Raw genomic sequence first — 22617 nt, 5'->3', positions numbered from 1 at the left:
ATATTGATAACCCATCACTTACTTCTATGGAAATTTCTATGGATGACAATGGCTAGCAGTAACTCACCCATATTCCTCAAAATATTTTCTTTCATCAGAAGAAAGAAACTCATACAGGTTTGTATGATATATACATAACTCAAGGATGACACAATGTTCAGTTTTAGGTGAACTATCCTTTTTCGTCAAATTGAAATTCTGATTAAAATATATTAAATATGTATAGAAGTATGTTAAATGAACAATATATACTCTAAACTGTTTTCCCTGTTTTAGGCCTGTATAGTTTAATCAATATAAACCCAAGTAAATTCAAAATTAAAGTTTCATAAAGGTGAAAAATCATCCTCAGGGCCATATTGTATTACATTTACATTTACATTTAATCATTTAGCAGACGCTTTTATCCAAAGCGACTTACAAATGAGAACAATAGAAGCAGTCAGGTCAACAAGAAAACAACAACAGTATACAAGTGCCATGACAAGTCTCAGTTAGTCTAGTATAGAACGCATAGCCAGGTATTTTTTATTTTTTTAATTCAATTAAAAAGACAAGAAAAGGTATTAAACATATTACGTTTAAATCTTAGTAGTCACACTGCATTTTAATATACCTAGTTCTATACTATATAGTATGGCAAAAGAGTACTATATTCAAATACATAGTATTTAAAAAAAAAAAAAAGCAGTAGGTGAAAAGCACCCAGTTTTTGATCTGTGTATTCGATTGACACTTTACTATCCCATGAGGCCATGAAGAGGCTACGTACTATCTTCTTTTTCAATGTTTTTCATCAAATGTGGCACCTAGTCCAGCAGTATGCAATTTGTGACACAGCGTCACTTATAGATCACATATTTTCTTAATTATGCTTAATTTTAACCAGTTAAACCCATTATACCCATTGATATTTAGTAGAGAAATGTGGCTACTGACTCCAGAGGGACCCCTCCGTGTGTGTTTGTGTTATATTTCATTGTAAATTGGTCACTGATTCATATGATTTAGATGATAGTTAACATTCTGTGTTTTTATTTATCGATTTATTTTCTTTTTTTGGCTTTCGTTGTTGTAGTCGGCATTAGTATATGATCAAATGCTGGTCTGAGATATTATATTGGTATATTTTTTGATCGGTGACTCGGGTTATCTCAATCTTAGCTGCGAACAGGCCAGCTGGGACAGATAAAATGCTGTAATCAAGCTGCTCAAACTGTTTCAGGCAGCTTTGACAACAGGTGAGAGCTAATCATTGAGAGGTGATGTGGGAATGCAGCACCTGCTCAAGTCACGTAGTATGTGCCATCACATGCTACATGATCACACACATTTGTATATGAATATGCAGAGATATGATAAAAACACTGAAAGCTTAATCACAAGCAGAACTAAAATGAAAACCCAGACCTCTACAGACAAACCTCAGAGCTCCTTTAGAGATTATGTTCTTGGGATTCCCTCCTTAAAAAAAAAAATTAACCTACTGAATCTAAAAAATTCTTACATTTCGGCACATCGGAAAATGTGCATCTACCAACGTTTTTGGCAAAACTACAAAGAACTTTGTTTTTTTTATATAAATATTATTGACTGCAGTTTCCAGCTGAAATTAACACTAGTGGCAGTAAAACAACTCTGATTCTTTTTCTAAGAAATTAAGATTGCAGGGCAGATTACTGATTAATATAAAAGACTTATTTTTGCATGGTTCCTTGCACAGTACAGTGATATGACTGAAAAAAAATACAGCATCATTTATAAGCATACATTATGACGTCTGCATCACATAACAAGCTCCAGTTGTTTGGCATTTCTGATGTAGTAAACTTGCTCAGTAGCTCACCTGGTAAAGTGCTGCGCTTGTGATATGGAGTGTTTAGGAGTTCCGTGAAACATAAGTCATGATAAAAGGGCTCAAAGACTTGTAGAAACAAGCTATAAAAGTTGCTTCAGCAAATTAGTTATTTTCTTACATTTGCTTTTGTTAACTGTATCGGTTAGGTTTAGTGTAGGTGGTATGCTATTTTCAGCTCAATAGAAGAGTAATCTTTTAGCGCCAACCAACGACCATTTATTTACAATCTGTCACAATATGTATTATTTCTCCTTTGAACACCTTGTCCAGAACAGTGTCTTGTTTTAATGCTGGCTGAGTTTATGGGCTCTTCAAAACCAAAATGAAGGGAATAAATAACACCATTCATGTGCTCCATTCAGAGAATCCCAAAAAAGAGGCTTTAGGATTATTCAAAGGTTAGGATCGGATAGGCCCTCAAAGCCAAGATACATTGAAGAATAAACTGCAGCCACACAGACCACAACAGAGGCCACAGGTAGGCCAGATCAACCCAATACAACACAGGCAACAGGTAAAGGAGAAAAACAGGACTTTTTAAAAAAGATGATGATGGAGATGTACAAATATGAAATGAATATGACACGACCGTACACACAATAGACAATCTTGAGCAGTTTGAGCAGTCTGACAATACAAAACCTGCATATTCCAAGTCTATGCTTTTTTAGATTCCACATAAACTGTATGTTTAATTTGCATAATAGTAGCAAAATGTGCTAGCCCTCGTTGTTTCCTTCCACTGTAACAAAGCTGAGAGTATGAGAATGGCAGCCATGTTTCCTTCTAGACTTATGAAACTGGTTCAGTTGTTAAGGACAGCTTCTTGCCAGACTCCCTCAGAACAGTAGCTTGGCTGCGGAAGAAAGTCCTCATAAAAAGATAATGTGTCTTACTAAGATCAGTTTGTTGAAAAGACAAACATCGGATCATCTTTTCTTGTTCCTCTCCTTTTTTCTTAGCATGAGGAAGGTTTTAAGGTTTCAGGAAAAAAAAACAAAAAAACGTGAGCATTAAATTATGAATTGAAGCTTAAAATAGCTCACTTGGAAGTCCTTGCTGAAATATTTAAAAATTGAGCTCGTCCTGGGCCTCTGTTGGTGTTCCCTGTCTATTTTAAACCTATTTATTTTTTCTACCTTCCCTCATGAATTGTTGGATTTAATTGTGTGAGTTGGCTCAGAGCATTATGAACCTATTTACTTTGAGATGTGAATAGGCTCATCTGTTCTTCTAACACTAAACTGTTGTGACTAAGCACTGTATTGATGGGTTAATCATTAAAACCAGGCAGTAGCCATTTCATGTTTGCACAAAAATGTTAAGAACATTTGACCTTCTTTGAGACACCAGTTACCAAGTGATTCAGTATAACATTATTGGCTGTAGTTCATGGTCTTGAAGATATTAGTATAGGTTTTCATGAGATTCTTGTTAATAGTGGGATTATAAAAACAGGGCATCCGCTTACATGATGTGGAAAAAGTGTGAGTGAAAAAGTGATAGAAAAGTTGCCTTTTTAGCACTCAACAACATGAAGATTTAATAAACAAGCGTTCTGCATGGGTTGCCCGGGAATTCTTGATCTGTGTGTGTGTTACCGACTAGTCAGAAATCCCCAGTTTACCAGTGCAGTGTCGACCACAATGCAAAATGCTTGTTTCCAGCCAAAATATCTACAAATTGTTAAATCAAAAAGGATTTTCTAGAGAAGTAAAATAATTGTGAGTTTTTGATTAGAACAAGCCAAATAATCTGCCAATGGGGTCTAGAAAATTGATTAAATATATATATATATTGGCTGAAAACAAGACAAGAAATCTAAGTAAGAAAATAATGTTTTGCAGTGCAATCGAATCCGTCATGGTATCACATTAATGCATCATTGAATGCAATGCATATATTGGCATACTTATGGGTCACACACACGCAAATATATATATATATATATATATATATATATATATATATATATATATATATATATATATATATATATATATATATACATATATATATACATATATATATATATACGTATATGTATATATATATATGCTATAAGAGCACCTTGCTACTGTGTGTAAAAATATTTACAGATAAAAAATATAACTCACTTAAAACCATTTATTGTTGGTGAAAATGCTAGTAGCCTAAGACTATTGGACAGTACACATACTATTTAAATAGTTTTTAAAAAATATATATATACTGTTTGAATAGTTTTCTAATAACTTGTTTGAAAAAATAGAAAATCTTAAAAGTAAACCGGAAGTCTTGTTAGTGAATATCGAAAAAATGAAAGGAGAGTTAGTGAGAGAGAACAAGAGAGTAGGCATAGGGTCCATTACAAAAAGCACTAAAGGCACTTAGTCTATAAATACATACAACTTCCCTACAGTAACAGCTTCACTATCAACAAAGAACAGCAAAGTAGAAGATGCTGGGCATTTTTATTCCCGCTACATGTAGTATGTCTGTTGTGATTTTAATTACGTATGATAATTTCATGCCTTTCCTAAAGGAATCATACATCGTAGGCATAATTATTAATAACATGAGACAACAATGAATACAGTGGATTTTTATCATATGAGTTACTGTCAATTCAGACAGCTTCAGAGGTAGTTAAAGGATTTTCCTATTTAGCAACACATTTTCTAAAGAGAATAGCCTCCGCAAAAGGTTATTGCATTTGCTCATTGCTACGGGTTTTGCTAGGGTTTTAAAAGTGGTTCTTCACTATTATATTATTGTCTCTAAAAAAAAATCAGTGGACCCCCATCACAGGGCTTTCTTTGTGATCAGGTTTCTGAGTGTTCCCTTTCAATCTGGCAGACCCAACTGACCAAACGTGAGCTGTCTGCATTTGCAAAAATTTCTAGGGCATTTCTTTCAGTATTCTCAGTTGTTTTTAGTACATTGAAGTGAAGATTTAAGGGTGTTCTGGGTGGTTGCATGCAGGCCCAAGTATTTTCTGATGTCTAGATATGGTTCTAAATGTGACTTAAAGGCTTTTTATACATTTGTGTTCCTAAATTTATTTATAATGTTGACTTTGTTTAGTGCCCCGAACAAGATTAAAACTGCTGACTCTAAATGAATTGTGTTGCCTTCTGAGAAATAATGAATTTTTGCAGCTTTTGTGAGTCCACCGCGTGAAAAGATGGATCTCAAATGAATCATTCATTATTGGAAAGGGTTCAGGGTCTCAGGACAAACAAGGGTTTCTCCCAACTGCTGCTTCTTTCTCTTCTTTTTCTTGACAAGAATTGCAGAACGTCTTTGCATGCACATCTAACTTTAAGACCTGAAGTAAGTCCGAAAATGTACTGAGTTGTGAGAAAGAAACAACTAAGCTGCTGTGATGTCTGTTAACCAAAGAATGGAAGAAAAAGAAGAAATCAATATTTTTATAGCTTTAAGCATTCATCTTTATTTAATTTAGAATTTCCTAGTGTTTGATAATTCAATGTATTCAATTTCTGTATATTTCCAACTTGCTGTAGGGCACAATGAGATTTATTATAAGGGGTTTATGTGAAGATTGTTTATTTATGTGAAGGAGTTCATTTAAAATTCAAATGTTAAAATTGATAGCTCTCAGTTATACTGTAATGTCGAATGGCTAGACAATGGTTAAATATTACGAAAAATATTTCCTGGAGGCATCAGTAGTATTGGTCATCAGTAATACTCACCTTGAGTTATAAAAAAAGATGCCATAAGATAAATATTTAAAATATACTGTCTTTATGTTGTTTGTACATTAATTTGATGATTGAATGTGAAATTATTGCAAACTAACAGTAAATGTAAAAAAATGTAATGTTAGGTGATTATTTATTTTTTAATCGATTGCTCTCACATATAAATAAAATATCAGTTACTTTATTTTTCTCATGAGCTATTCAAATTTCACTTGAGCCAATTTCCATAAATTTGTATTTAATTAAAACTGTAACCACTGACCACAGTGACTTCAGCCTCTCCCGTTATTATCACTGTTTCTACTTTGCTTTCTCTCTTCTGCCTCCCCTATGAAGGATAAGAATAGATTTTAACCTATGAGCTGATTCAGTGATCGATACTTCTCTTTCTTTCCGCTGCCCTGTATCTAGTTTCAAATAGATGCAATGGTGGGTGAAGATATAGATTTCACTTTTATGAATGAACTTCACTCTTAATCCATTATAATGAATCTTACGATATTTATAGTTTAAGATTGTATTTTTAAATTCGTATTTTATTTTTTGTAACTATAGTGATCACCCTATAAACTGATAGTAATTTATAAATTCACTGGAAGTCGAAATGTCCTCTGCATGAGGGTTGAGCCGTGTTTGTGTGGTTATTTTTCTGGTGTTTCCTGAGTGCTGATTCAACTAGACGCTTTCAATTAATTCGTGAAAAATTAAAGAAAGAAAGAGAAACACACAGTCAAGGCGGCAGCCGGGAATCAGCAAGTGAGATGGAAATAGTCCCTTTTTTTCTGTTCTCCACCCTTTTCTGTGTTGCCCTTCTTGTCTCTCTTCCTCTCCCCATTTATTCTTCCATCTGTCCGTCCATCCTTGCTGTCTTGCTCACACCTACTCTTCTGATGTAATCAACGGGTGATAATTACTAGTCTCAGGCCATGTCTGAGGAAAAGGAGAGAGCGACAGAGAGAAATCTTGTGTCTGTGGGACATTTTAAGGCCATGCATGGATCATAAAAACTAGAGCAATGAGGAGCTGTACAGAGAATACACAAAAATTAGAGGGGATTTTCCATTTCACAGTTATACGTATTACTCTTAGCCTTTTTCCTTTTAATTAAATAATTTTACAAGGGATATCTTTACACTATGTTGAGTGTGATATTGCTTAAATACAACAGTTCAAGAAGAAGTTAATATTGTGTAAGTTATATAGACACAAAATTCCAGTTACTGTAGCGTGTCTATTTTAAGTTCATCAATCCACACAGTTCATACAGTACACTCTTAAAAATAATATTTCTTTATTGGTATTGATGGTTCCATGAAGATTCTCGAACATCCATGGAACCTTTCAAATTCACAAAAGGTTCTTTATGGTGGGAAAAGGTTCTTTAGATGTTTAAAATGTTCTTCAAAATGGTTTGTTTAAGAACTGTTCACCGAAAGTTTCTTTGTGGATCCAAAAATGGTTCATCTATGGCAGTGGTTCCCAAAGTAGGGGTCGCGACCCCACGGTGGGTCGCGGGACCCCGGCGCAGGGGTCGCGAGATGATTTCGATATAGGCTTTATATATTTTTGTTTCAAGTAATTTAACTCTTTCGCATCGCACGTACGATCACACCGGTGTGATCAGTCTAGGCTAGTCCCTGGAGTGTACGACCACACCGGTCAGTGCATGACGTGAAATTCAAATGTGCTCTCGCGAGATGGCTGGCGCTGAGCCAGAGACAAGTGCGCTCAGAGCTGTCATCACAACTTTTCAGTGTTTTCAACCACATAATGTTTATTTTAGGTTTCAGACATATAAGTACTAGAAAAAACAATACATTTAGAGTTTGTAAAATACACACTGATGTCAAAGGAAGAGGCAATAATAATCTTTTTCATTATAATTAGACACATTTTATTCATATCAGATACACATTGTGTAAGTAACTTTAAAGTTTACTCCATTATTCTCCCAGTTCACCAGCCACTTACTTTTATGTATTTCGGGAGAAGTGGATGAATTCACGTGTTGTAAATCCAACAGATCTGATTCTCTGAACTGCGTCTGCGGCACAAACTAAGATGGCGGCGCCCATCGCGCATACAGCTCAACTAACGCGATCGTTATAAAGGTGTTTAAACAACAAAACACTTCCACTTGCATATATTTGACAATCGGAATATCAGCTATTTCATGCCATATCTAACAAATTTGTTAATATTTTGAATAAAAAAGGAAAAATGACAAAAGCAGATCATTCATTCAGCTCTGTTGTTGCTGCGGTATGTCACGTGACAAGCAATGACGCGTCACCATGGAAAGCATAAAGTGACACATCTAACGGATTAGCATGAGTGTGTGTGTGTGTGTGTGTGTGTGTGTGTGTGTGTGTGTGTGTGTGTGTGTGTGTGTGTGTGTGCGTGTGCGTGCGTGTGTGTGTGTGCGCGCGCGCACGGGTGTGAGCACGCGTGTGAGCAAGCGTGTGAGCAGCTCAGACTTACTCGACTGGTTCCTGATGGCAGAATAATGAACGAGTTCAACCCAACATAGCTGCATAGTTACTTTCCGAGAGAGAACAGGTGGATATCGAGCAGCTCATGCAGAATTGTAACACTGATTTTGCACGCAGAACAATAAAATATAACTTCGTGTGCTTTGAGACTGGGCATAAAATCGATTTGCTGTACATTTCACGCGACGAGAGGGGCAGCAGCGCATTTATCATGGGGTCGCGGGCTAAAAAGTTGGGAACCCCTGATCTATGGCATCATTGCAAGAACACCCTTTTGGAGCCTCTAGTTTTTAAGAGTGTAGTAAGATTCCTGAATGAATCAGAGTTTCAAGTCAAGTCTGCTTTATTGTCAATTCTTCCACATGTACAGTACATACATACAGAGAGTTGACTGAATGATTCATTTGTTTCTTAATGAATCTGTGGACAAATTCAGATGAGAATAATACTCTTTAAAATTTATAAGATTGATATGTAAGTTAAGGGTTATTTTATGTAGGTTTATTTATTATATAAGCATTTATTTAATCAAATCACTGCCTTTGCAATTTGAAAATCACACTATATACTGTATCTTTATAAGCTTTATTTTGATTATTTGTGCAGCCCTAGTAGTAAGGATTTTTGATTCGTTGAAAAGATGGTAATTTGTTCTGTTCCTGAATATATGAGTGTGTTTGAAGTCATAAAGACTTTCAGTTTGTCACAACTTACTGTCATAGCAATATAACCTGCAATAATGTTTAGTGTAAAATCCCCACTAGTGCATATTTGGAACATGTAAAACAGAAGTAGATTAATACAAACAATGAAAAGTCCTAGCACTCTTGGCGAATCAAATTTGAGCACTGGAACTAAACGTTTTATAATTATTAACACATTAATTAGCTAATTATTGAAAACATTCATTTTCTACATCTGATTTCATCATACACACACACACACACAAAAAGTTTACTATATTTCAGTCAAGATTTTGGGTGTCCCTATGTTGCGTCTTACTTTCTTGGCAGAATGAGGTCATCCTCTGGAATTTTCAGTCACCCAACAAAGTTGAAGGAAATCTCAAAGTTCTCAAAGGTTTCCTGATGTCTTAAAAGAGTGTTCTTGTCTTTTGGAGTGTCAAATTTGTCATCTTTTTTGGTCTGCTCCTAGGATTTTGCACAGTTAAGTTACAAGTTACAAAGCTATATTTGTACATCACAGTTATATCATCAGAGGCTGTCTTAGAGTTAAAGGGATAGTTCACCCAAAAATGAAAATTCTGTCACCACTTATATATTTCACCCATTAAATTCTATAGCATTTTTTTCCAGAGTATGGAAAATGGACCAGCATTTGTTTGGTTAACCACATTATTACGAATATCTTGCCTATTTTATTTTTTTTTTTTTCAGCAGAAGAAAAAAACTCATACAAGTTTGGGACAACTTGAGGGTGAGTAAATGACAGAGTTTTCATTTTTGGATGAACTCTGCCTTAAGCAGCTATTTTAGTACTTGTTTAGCCTTCTGCGAAGATGTAGAAAGACCACAGTTCAAGGCTCAGAGCTAACTTCAGTCTTTTCTAAGAGAAATCTATAAGTGTCTACTTGTATTGGTGTCTCTATTTTGGTCCAATATCCAGCCATGTACTCTATACTGGTGAATCACTGGATCTAGATTTAGATATATCAGCAACCTTTTGAACTTTAAACTTTGAAACACAGAACAATTCAGAATCTAATTTAATCCTGCAAAATTAGTTTGTACATTTATATTAGGATTCATGGCTCTTAGTTCCAGTCTTTAATGTTTACACTTGAGCATCTTAATTAGTTACTCACTCTCATGTTATTTAAAACTTGTGACTTTCTTTCTTTCCTGTAACACAAAGGTTGGCTATGAGATGTAGTTTTAGTTATGCAGTTATATACAAGTCATTTTTCAGGATAGTAATATAACCACGTATGGGTAAACTTCGTTAAGTTTACTAGAGTTACATTTGAAGATGCTGACCTCTGAGAATGGTGTTGAGGTGGAGAGAGTTGAGTCTTTTGGGTCAGTACTCTCAGCTGGGAACAGCTGTCATGTTAGCAAGGGACCAGGTCTCCAGCCATCATGGAAATACACGTAAGCCAGCTCTACACCTCTTAAAGAAACAGTTCACCGAATAATGGAAATTCTGTCATTGTTTACCCTTGTGTCAATCATCTATTGATCTTCCTGTCGAATCAAGAAATCTCTTAACAAGAACCTGTCTGACAACGTGAAGCATGCTTAAAGAGCAACACATGATGCTGCGCTCTAAAGAAATTCAAGAACAGATGAGAAACAAAATAGCGGACATGTATCAGTCTGGAAAGGGTTATAAAGCCATTTCTAAGGCTTTGGGTCTCCAGTGAACCATGGTCAGAGCCAATATCCAAATATGGAGAAAACTTAGAACAGTGGTGAAGCTTCCCAGGAGTGGCCGGCCTACCAAAATTACTCCAAGAGCACAATGACGGCTAATCCGGGAGGACATTAAAGAACCCACAACAACATCTAAAGAACTGCAGGCCTCACTTGCCTCATTAAGGTCAGTGTTCATGATTCAACAATAAGAAAGAGACTGGGCAAAAACAGCATCCATGGGAGAGTTCCAAGGCAAAAGCCACTGCTGACCAAAGAGAACACAAAGGCTCATCTAACATTTGCCAAAAAATATCTTAATTATCTCCAAGACTTTTGGGAAAATATTCTATGGACTGATGAGACAAAAGTTGAACTTTTTGGAAGGTGTGTGTCCCATTACATCTGGCATAAAACCAAATAGCATTTCATAAAAAAGAACATCATACCAACAGCCAAAGATGGTGGTGGTAGCATGATGGTCTGGGGCTTCAGAACCTGGACGACTTGCCATAATTGATGGAACCATGAATTCCCCACTTTATCAGAATATCCCAAAGGAGAATGTCCGGCCCTCAAGCACATTTGGGATATGCAGCAGGACAATGATCTTCAAGCAAAAAAAAAAAAAAAAAAAATAGGTTTGGAGTGGCCAAGTCAAAGTCTGAACTTAAATCTGATTGAGATGCTGTGTCATGACCTAAAACAGTCCATTCATGCTTGAAAACCCTCCAATGTGGCTGAAATAAAACAATTCTGCAAAGAAGAATGGGCCAAAATCCCTCCACAGCGATGTGAAAAACTCATTGCCAATTATCACAAATTCTTGATTTTTGTTGTTGCTGCAAAATGGTACAACCAGTTATATAAACTACATTTTGTATTTAATCTGGTTATCTTTGTGTAACATTAAAATTTGTTTGATCTAAATATTTAAATAAAAATAATTAAAAAAAGGAAGGGGGCATATACAGTACATGCTGTATATTTTACAGAAGAAGGTTATAAGGGTTCAAAATGACAGTGACAGACAGGTGAGTAAACAATGACAGAATTTCCAGTATTCGGTGAACTGTTTCTTTAAGAGGTGTAGAGCTGGCTTAGGTGTATTTCCATGATGGCTGGAGACCTGCTCCCTTGCTACCATGACAGCTGTTCCCAGCTGAGAGCACTGACCCAAAAGACTCAACTCTCTCCACCTCAACACCATTCTCAGAGGTCAGCATCTTCAAATGTAACTAGTGACTTCATGTTTCATCTTCATTCCTCTGGAAATCCATACACATTTTTTTCTCCTTTGGAAGAACTGTTTGCCAAACCTGACTCAATATGTGTGTATAAATGCACATAAAATGTCCATAAATCTTCTTAAGCACATCAATAACCTTTACGAGGTCACTTTTCTTTTCTTTGATTCCTCTGCCAATGATTCATCCTTGTCGCCACGCCTTCGACTTCCCACGTAACGCTTCATCCTGACTGCGTAATATAGCATCACTGGCCAAGACTCCCCAAAGTCAACACCTCCATCCAGATACCTGCGACTGCAGTCTGCTGTTTGACTCCAGAAGGGAAACTACAAATGTGGTCAAGCAAGAGAAAATGCTAGCATTTACAGTCATGGAGACCAGAAGTTGTGGGAAGTGTGCTTTCATTAGAGAGTTCCAGTGGATTCTGGAGTCACTGTTTTATGCAGGTTTGGGATTTTGAAAGAAAACTGCAGATCATGGCTGTTCGCCACAAACGGAGGTTTGTACTTGTCTTTGCAGTTTTGTTTTCTTGAAGAATGCTTTTTACTGCAGTGTAACGGAAGTACATTTAATGGGGTTGAACAAAACTGGGGGATATTGGGCAGAAGGTGAGGATGAACGTTACCTGTCAGCCTATATTGTTGGAGGAAACTTTTACAAAGAAATGCGTGCAATGAATTCACAATTTACAGTGAGCTGTGTCTTTTTTTTCTTCAGGGGAATCTATTTTAAATGGCTTTATGTCTTTACCATGGTCATTAGAGCTGCTAACCACTTGCTATAAGAGAACTGTTATGCTAATGTGGTGTTCCTTTGAGAAATGTTTCTGGAACGAAGCCCCATCTTTTTAAAGCCGACAGCAGCGCCTCATTGGCAATTCATCAACAGTTTATTTTTATTCCAGTGAAGGGAGAAGACAAATAAAGTGGAGTTGGTTTCAATTCAGATTGAACTTTGAAAAGATGCCTAACTGTAATAGACATTTCAGATATAATATGATGTTGTGCATGTGCTAAATGCTGTCCATCACCCCTACAGTTCATACACATTGTCAGGATACATTCATGTATATCTGGAAAATAACATTTTTAGTTGATCGTCTGCAATACTTCATAACAATGTTAATAGTTTTAGTTGTCGGAAACAGTTTTTCTAACAATACAAACACACTAACAAATGCTTCTTTCTTTCTCCCTCTTTCATTTTCTGTCAGGACACTGCACCAGCAGTTTGAGAGTTATAAGGAGCAGGTGAGGAAGATTGGGGCAGAAACCAAACGGCAGCAGGCTGTCCATAAAGATGATGCACCTACCTGTGGCATCTGCCGTAAGACCAAGTTTGCAGATGGCTGTGGGCATCTGTGTTCCTACTGCCGGACCAAGTTCTGCGCCCGCTGTGGGGGAAGAGTGTCGCTGCGCTCAAATAACGTAAGAACCCGCTGAGAGGCTCTCATTGCTTTTTATTTCACTCACCCTCCATGTTGGCAGTTCCATTTCATTTTAAAATTTCATTTGTTTTATTATGCTTGCTTGAGTGTTCCTTTCTGTTTGTAACTACATATCGGTTGTTTGGTTGATTCCCTGATGGGGAATTTGCTGAATCTGTATAAACCTTACAATTCAGAGCGATTACAGAGTCTAAATCCAGAATCTGCACAGCTAATCTCAGTTTCTCCTATCTGCACAACCATACAGATTTGGACTGCGAATCCAACCCACCCACAGCTCCTCTGAGCTTTATAAAGACTCTTCTTTGAGTGAAATCTTCATTGACTTTGCTAAGAAACAGCAGGGTTATGTGTGGGACCATTTCAAGCAGTACAACCTGCGATGGTCTATTTTAGGATCTCATCCTTGCCTGCTGTCCCTAAAGACGCCCCCCCCCCCCTTCCTCTAGAGTGTCTTACCTGAGAATGGACTCATCTCACTGGGCATGCTGAGGAACAATCTGCCTCAGTTCCGTCCTGCCCAGCTGGGTGAGGTCCCCTACTGTCACATCAAGTCAATTTCAAAGTTTTCAATAAGGAATAGTAACAGTGTGGCTCTACAAATCAGTTTTCTGTATTTACTGTTAATATGACATAAAGCATATTATTTTGGCAGCTCAACCCTATGATGGTGTTTACTTTAGGGATGCACAATATATTGGTATATATTAATAACTGGACTGTATTGGTGATTTTAAGATGATGTCGGATGCTTAATTGTATCTGCTATTTTAAGATTTAGATCATCATCTAGCGCTAATTTTTATAAGGTTAGTTCACCCGAAAATGAGAATTCTGTCATTAATTGCTTACCCTCATGTAGTTCCAAATCCATTAGATTTTCAAAACCCAAGTGAAAAGTACTTATGGAAAGGGTTTTTAGAGATTCCCGTGCTTCCAGTTCTCATACTGTTGACAATATGTGAAAACTCAACATGTGAACATTTTGGAACTGACTTGCAATAGAGGGACAGAAATCTCTGATTTAATAAAATAGTTTATAGTAAAATATATTTTGTTTTATTTATCATTGTATAATGAGAAACACTCTTATAAGTTTGGAACAACACGAGGCTGAGTGACTGATGACAGAATTAAAATTTTTAGTTGAACTATCCAAAAAAATGCCAAACTTTACAATTTTTTACAACCATGACAGAGTGATTTGGTGTGCACATATTACATAGCATAGCAGAAGAACCATTTTTTTAGTTCCCCAAAGAACGTTACAGTAATTAGTTCTTAAGCCAACTCCCTTTTCTTAGTGTGAAGAACATTTTAATAATCTAAAGAACTTTTTCCACTTAAAAATTAATTATTAAATTACATTGGACTGTATTTTAATGTATATTTGTGTATTATAAACAGAGGCAGAATATTTGTAAGTGTTTTTATGTGTTTACCATCCTGTCAAGGGTTTCTGCCCCAGCCTTTATCACTAAAGACTCACTTTTACGCAAATCAAAAATGTGCAATGTGTCAAATCCCCCTAGCCAGCACCCAGGATCAGTCAATACTTTGAAAGGCCAAGGCTGCAACAGAGCGTAGCTGTAGTTCTTGTGTTTCCCTGTCGGGGGCATTACAGACACAAAGTCATGTACAACCCTCCTAAATCAAACACAATTTGTCTAAGAAATATGATGCACAGGCACAGATTCAGCGAGGCTTCACAGTGTTGAACAAGCATCCTGTGAGGCTGCTTGAACCCCCTCATCTGTGTTTTGCGATGCTCTCATTTGGGTATGAGTGGAGAACATGTCTAGAGGTGTCAGTTCTGTTCTTACATTTCATCTCTACCAGAGAGCCATACATGACCATTGTTGGACATGTCTGCCGTTATGTATGGAGAACAAACTTTTGAAGAACGCTTTCAGCATTGCGTGAATTAAACATGTATTCAAATTACAATTATTAAAGCATCTTTGATTGCCCTTGTCACACTCTATGCATATGTCTGTTTTGACGCACAAGAGAAAACTCGGTTGCTTCACTAACACTTTTCCCTCCCACTCTTCCCTCTCCCCATCTCTTTTTCACACACTCTTTCTTTCCATTTCTCACCATTTATTTTCAATTTTAATTTCACACTTCTTCTCTTCCACCTCCAACCCTCCTCCTTTCCCCCACTACCCCTGTTTGCTTGCCTTTCACTCTCTGCTTCCTGGACTGCATGACATGAAGGAGGATAAAGTGGTTAGAGTTTTTCTTTTCTTTTTGCTGTGTGCTCTGCTAATGTGATCTGAGGAAACTGTGTTACATCTGAATATGCACAGTCACGGGATTAAATGGACTAATTCCATTTCTGTTGCTAATATAAGAAGTTGTGTATGTACATGTGTGCGAAAGAGTGATTTGAATCTATTGCAAAGCCTACAGTTGATGACTGTAAGTCTTACAACTTATAACAGTGATATAATATTAATATAGCTACTTGATCTATATCTTAAAATGTACTGAAATCCACCAAATGAATAATGCAGGTGTTACAATAGAAAGCCTGGTTAATCATCATGACTCAGAGTTTGTCGTAAGTGGACTATAGACAGTGCACAGGGTTAAGCACAAAAACAAAACACAAGCAGGATAATACACATAACACTAACAATGCAAAAAATTTTTAACCTAATGACAGAATATGCAACAACAAAAAATACCATGATGTACAAAACTGAAAACTAATTTTTGATAACTTTTGTGCTGCACTGTTTTTTTTTTTTTTTTTTTTTTTTGACTGGTCTACAGAAAAATTGCTTGTAAATTTCTCATCATGCTACAGTATATTGTTATTACCAAATCTTGGCCCCTCTTATGCGCCTCAGTTTTTGTGTGAGCATTGTAAAATAATACTTTTTTCCACTCAAAAAATGAAAGTTTTCACTCAAAGTTACATAAACTCAGATTATTGAAGCTAATGATCAAGCAGTTAAAAAGAGATATACAAAACCTGTACTAAATGAAAGAAAACAAGTTGATGAAAATATTTAATCCAAGATTTGGTGATAAATAAAGCTATAAGCCAAAAGAAGCCGTAGTTTACAGTGAATTTATAACAGCTAAGGGGCGTTGTTGGGCAATGGGCAGAGCAAATAAAGTGTAATGATATAAATAAAAACAGAATTCTTTCACCAAAAAATGTAGTTCCTCTGAATCAGTTGTGTTTCCAACAAAGCGGTTGCCGAGCAATAAACTGAAGTAAACAAAGGAATATGTTTGTAGTGTAATTTACAACAGCTTCGAATGTGTCTCAACCAATCAGAATCAAGGACCAGAACTATCCATTTAATAATGTAGTATAATATACTGTAGCAAGAGAGTATAAGCAATTTTTTGTAAGTTGGTCTTTTTTGACTAGGAACACCACAAGTATAACAAGCTATACTAACTATATATATATATATATATATATATATATATATATATATATATATATATATATATATATATATATTTTTTTTTGGAAGTCATATCCTGTGGGAGCAAAGTAAGTAATTTGTAGTCCAATGAGATAACATTAGTGTTTTCATATAAAAAGAAAATGCTCAAATGGGTCAAAATCCCTCCTTAGGTAAAAATGACCAAAACACAACATGAGGGTTAAATAAAATATTACCATGTGTGATGTGTCATGCATTGACATCTGGGAGGTCCTTTTCAGTAATTCATACTTCTTATTTAGAAGTAAGAAGAAACTAAATTTGATAATATTTTGCAGTAAGGTAGGGTAATGTAAAGTTGAGCTTAAAAGGTTTTTATTGTAACATTTTTACAGCTGTTTCAAAATTTATTTACAGTGTACTGGCACTGTCATGGCATTGTGTTGTAAAATTCAGTTGATTTTTTTTCTGCTATATTGAGCACAAACTAAATTTGACTAATATTGCGCCAACTATTTGTCTTCTGTTCATGCAAAGTGTCTCATAGGGAAAGACAGGGTAAGACATTCTGAGTATTGTACGTAGATTCTGCATGGGCAACACCAATTATTTCCTCATGAAAGCCAGCTAATAGGAATCGAGCATGCGTTGGCTGAACCCCATCCCCCTCCCTTCCTTGTTGCTACCGCCAGGGATACCGAAGTCGTTGCCACAGCAAGGGGGTTAGGGGAATAGGGTATTTGGATTTGTTGGAATATTGATGTCTCACAACTGGTTGCTCTTTAGTCAAATGGGTTTAACTTAATCATTATGTAAGCTGCACTTATATAATTTTTAGCAGTGATGTTCTAAACATGGAATGGATTCCCTTTCACTTAAAGTGCTACCAGTGATGAGAGAATGCTTATCCGTGCATGTTCACTGCACCTGCTTGTGCCCTGGGACTGCAATAGGCATGCCATGGGGTGTAAGTTCAAGGTTAAAATTCAAGGTTCTAGCACATAATGTTATAGTCGCAATTCACTTTTTTAGTATTGATGAAGCACTCACCCTGCACTCCAGTGGGCACTTGCGACTTGTGCGTTTTATATGTGTGATGTGTTTCCTGTCAGGTGTCTGTGTTTTACTGCTGTGTTTTGTGCTTGTTATCTCTTTCTGAATGACTGGTAATGGAGTTGAGTTTATACTGCTAAAATGCAAATATACTTCTTTACTTGCTTTTTTAGAATATATATCTCTGAATGTGCTGTGTGGTTGTAATTAATCAATTTGGTAAAAAGCTTAGCTTTCATATGGGCAGATTCTTTTCAACAGTAAGCCCAAAGTATGGTTTTGTACTTGTACGTTTATCATATGTGTAAAACCAAATGCGTATTCTTTATTTGATAGCGCACACTAACACGGGTGATCGACACATGGGCACTTAATAGTTTAGGTAATAGGAATAAAACCAAAATCTGGCGTAATGTGATAATCAAATTACAAACCTTTGATATAATTAAAGGTATAGTTATTCAATCCGAGATAATATGAAAAATGACCTCCGGCAACAGTGTTAAAGTAGCCCAATTCCACGGAAAACCACAGACTTGGCAACACTGCGTCTCTTTCTTTTCTGACCCGGGCCAGTGTTGCCACCTTGTGGACAAACTAACTTAGTGCAAACACAATTCAAGACATATATGCGATCTGCACGTACTCTTCTCGCGGGCTGGATGAAGATGATTGGAGGGCCGCATTTGGCCCGCGGGCCACCACCCAGACCACAAGCAGTTTCGGCCCAGAACTGGCCCACATCTGGTCCACATGGATTTCGAGCTAGATGTAGGCTGGTTCTGGGCCGAAAATACTTGCTGTCTGGGCAATTGAACAGCCCTGAGCCTAAATGATATTTTACAAGTAAATACAAGCCATCCAACAAATTGCATGTAACCTTTGAACAAATACCAAATCTAGGGCATACAAATGCATACCTGTCCATTACGATTGTGAGACAGTTGGCTTTTTATGAGATTTCTAGGCTCAGTTTTCTCAGAAATGCGTCCAGCAATATTTTCTGAAAAATGTGTCCAGGCAGATTTTCTCACAAACGCTGTCAAGGAAGATTTCTGACAAATAAGTCTGGGCAGATTTTATCACAAATCCGTCCAGGAAGATTTTCTGACAAATGTGTTTCCAGGCATATTTTCTCACAAATGCAGTTGAGTAACTTCCTCTTCCAAAACAGTAGATGGCGCTAAGCAAGGGGATTAATTTAGCTAGTCACTTTTGTCCCTCATCTGCCATTTCCATAGAGTGTCCAAGTTATGACATCACTTTGTAGGACAACCCGGAAGTTAGCAGCACATGGGTTCCCTCGATCGAAAAGCCTATGCATTTTCCCCATAGACTTTTGGAAAATCGCAAAAAATAATATCTGTGTTCATCAAAGAGTTATGACCCTAACACATTAAGTCTATCAAGATAATCTTTACAAGTTAATGCAAAATTTATACATTTTGAAGCCTAAATAAAACCGTCAGATATAAAATTCTAACGGTAGGCTATAAATGGACTACAGCACACCATGGTCGCTGATCAACGTCATCATCAAGCTTCCTTTAAACTTTATTTAAAAAACACGCTCACTCATTATGATCTGCGCTGCATAAACACTTATCCACTTTTTCATGAGAAATATTTCCCATTCGTTTTTTCCAAAAATGTTAGAAACTAATTTTGTTTATGCGTGCCTATCTGAGATTTTTTTTATCTTTTGTTGGTGTTTTATTTATTTGTTTATTATTTTGTTAGTTTATATAAACCTTAATATTATTTTCTTTGTGATTAAGATTATTATGCCTAATCATTGTGCCCCAAATAAACTTTAAAGATCATCTTTCACTGTATTATGTTTAATACAAAACGTAAAACGTTAAACGTTAGCTATGGCTGTAGCAATTTCCAAACTTATGTCCTTTTTCCTAGACGATAGAAAAACCATAGATCGAGGGAGAGAACCACTATAAATCCGGACATGTAGAACAGTGCAGCTTAGATGCTGGTTTACTTACCGGTATTGTAAGGGCCAGCATGAGGGACAAGGTTTATCTAGTCTTGGGAAAAAAAAATGATGATGCCCTTCAATAATAGAATTGAACAAGTTTTATCAAAGCAGATCGAGTTTGTTTGCAAAATGCTGGATTTGTTTGTTTAATTATGGCACATAATTCGCTCCATAGGATCCTTACAAAATCAAGGCTCAGAAACGTAGCAAGGAGATCTTTAAAATAATCCATGAGACATCAGTATATGTACGTACAACACTGAACAAAGGTGTAGGATTGACTTCCAAACAATTTTCACTCAGAAAGTTCTAGTAAATATCATAGATAAGTACAAAGAAACTTCAATTAACACAGAAACATGACATATGAAAGTAGACAGACTAAAAATTGTATTTTCTTGTAAAACATACTAATTTTAGTAAACATTTTTATCATGCACACTGTATACATAGTATGTGTAAAAGTATACTGTGGGCTTAAACCCTTTAGCATTTAGCCTGTACCTGAACTGCATGCATATGCTAAAATTACTCGCTAGCGGAAATGTTTTGGAAAGCTGATGTAAAGATGATTCACGAGAAACATGCTTGTGGCTCGCTAACAAGATAAAGAAACAATCTCTTCCTAAAAGCCTTTTAGCGAAAAAACTGCTTAGCTTAGCTGTTAGCCATGTTGTTAAGGAAAGGAATGAGCATTATTTACCAGTGCTACGCCTCCTTTCTTACCAGCAGCAGGCTAGGGACTGTTCTGTTTACACGGCGTGCACAAATGCTGATGCACGCACATGCTATTCCTCCTTTCAGTCCTCCAGTAGTAGAGCTAGCCAAGCAAAGGTAAAAGTCCTTTAGGAATCTGTTCTGTGGATTGATGTGTGGCAGGCCGGCAGCTAGTGCAAGGATGGTATATTTTCTGAAACAGAATAGGGCATTGTAAATATTGGGAATTGTGTTACAATATTTTTCTAAAGATCAAGGAACAATTTGGTCTCTTGTGATATGAGAGCCTAAGCAGCCTGTCACAGGTGTCTGTATGCTTTAATATTAAAATTCCCTTGAGTGCTTCATTGGATCCAAGCTGTGCGTGTGTGTGTTTGTGTGATGTATGAGCAAGTTTTCTCTTTGGGGTGTGCATTGGGGACTGTGTCAGCAGATCTGTCAGTTTTTGAGAGGAAGGCAGTTATTTTTCATAACCCATTTCTTCTGAAGTAGCACAGTTGAGCCCCAGTCCTTTTCCCAGACCTCTGCATAAGCAGTCGACTGCCTAATTCTTCTCTGTCCCACCTGTCGTCACTTCTTTTTAGTATCAAACCCATGTCACTGCTTTTGTTCTTTACAGCTAGTCATATCACTGTATTTACGTATTCATGTTTTTATTTGCTCACATTTAGGGCTGAGCAATAGAACAAAAAATCGGTAACACTTTAGAATACTGTTTCTTACTTACTACATAACTAATAAGGAATTATTGAAGAACTAACAGGTGATTATTCATTAACACTTAACTCACTACTTTTAACTACTAAGAAAGATGTGTTAACTAATCAGTATGTAATATAATTTTATGATTGTGTTAAGTAACAGTTAACTAATCAGTAACTAATATATTCTGTGAAACCTCCTGAAGAACTACTATTAATTATCTACTAGTTAAGGTTCAAGAAAAATAACTATGAAGTAACTACTAATGAACAGTTTTACGCAAATAATCACTATAAGAATCAGGCTGTGGCCCACAAATCAAGTACTGGAGTAAAAGTACAGATAACCCAATTAAATATTACTCCTGTAAAAATAAAAAGTAGGCCTATTCATTTTCAAAATTACTTGAGTAAAAGGATAAGTACAAAGTACTACTACGGTAGCAACTTTGTTACAGCCCACTTATTAGCTTATAATGGAAATTAAATATGGATTTTGTTTGCTTCTAAATGTTTAACTTTTGATTATGAAATGTTTGTTAAATTAGTTCAAATGTGGGCAGTATACATGTTAAAATGGAATAAAATATGCTGTATTAAGAAATGTTCTCATCTGAAATAAACAGATTTTAGTCAAAATGATGTAGTTTATTATTATTTACTAATAGGTTCACTTTAGAATTCTGTTTCAGGTTCTAAGTAAGTCCTGCAAAATTAGCTGATAATTCTTTATTAATTACTAATGGGTTCCCTATGTTTTCACTTTAGAATACTGTTTCAGGTTCTAAGTAATTCCTGCAGAATTATCTAATAATTCTTTATTAAATACTGGGTTCTCAACATTTTCACTTTAGAATAGGCCTAATGTTTCAGGTTCAAAATAAGTCCTGCAGAATTATTTGTTCATTAATTATCAATTACCAATGGGTTGCCCATGTTTCCACTTTAGAATACTGTTTCAGATTCTAAGTAATTCTTCAGGAATTATCTGATAATTCTTTATTAATTACTAAGGGGTTGCCCATGTTTTCACTTTAGAATACTGTTTCAGATTCTAAGTAATTCTTCAGGAATTATCTGATAATTCTTTATTAATTACTAATGGGTTCCCAATATTTTCACTTTAGAATAGGCCTAATGTTTCAGGTTCAAAATAAGTCCTGCAGAATTATTTTATAATTCTTTATTAATTAAAAATTGGATACCTGTATTATCACTTTTCCGCAGGCTTTGCCTTACATAAATAAATTGAATTAATGATAATTTATATAAAATATAAAAACTAAGGTAAGTTATCGCAAGGTACTGGGGTCATGGTAGGGTTCCTATTGGAAGCTGATTTCTTACAAAACACACTCACAAAACAATTGACTACATAGGCAAAACCTCTATAAAATGTATTACATTTATTAATATTGCATTTTTATACTACTACTATTGCTAATCAAATTTATATGAAAGGGTCACAATTCAATGTAATTGTGTAAAACTGTTCATTAGTAGTTACTTCATAGTTATTTTTCTTGAATCCTTAACTAGTAAATAATTAATAGTAGTTCTTCAGGAGGTATGACAGAATACATTAGTTATTGATTAGCTAACTGTTACTTA

At 35.9% G+C, this 22617-nt stretch overlaps 1 protein-coding gene across 6 annotated transcripts in view; it reads left to right on the top strand.

Annotated features, from left to right (window-relative positions):
• rims1b (regulating synaptic membrane exocytosis 1b) overlaps positions 1-22617 on the top strand; it is a 67685-nt gene that overhangs the window by 2014 nt on the left and 43054 nt on the right. For all 6 annotated transcript variants that reach the window (XM_026204381.1, XM_026204376.1, XM_026204380.1 and 3 more), the window contains exons 2-4: positions 12896-13109; positions 15350-15361; positions 17080-17100. In XM_026204381.1, coding sequence (XP_026060166.1) covers positions 12896-13109; positions 15350-15361; positions 17080-17100 — 247 coding nt within the window. The remainder of the gene's footprint in view (positions 1-12895; positions 13110-15349; positions 15362-17079; positions 17101-22617) is intronic.

The sequence above is a fragment of the Carassius auratus genome, chromosome 26 (genome assembly GCF_003368295.1).
Source record: "Carassius auratus strain Wakin chromosome 26, ASM336829v1, whole genome shotgun sequence".
Taxonomy (NCBI): Eukaryota; Metazoa; Chordata; class Actinopteri; order Cypriniformes; family Cyprinidae; genus Carassius; species Carassius auratus.
The sequence above is the reverse complement of the archived record's forward strand: the minus strand, read 5'-3'. Positions and strand labels throughout refer to the sequence as shown.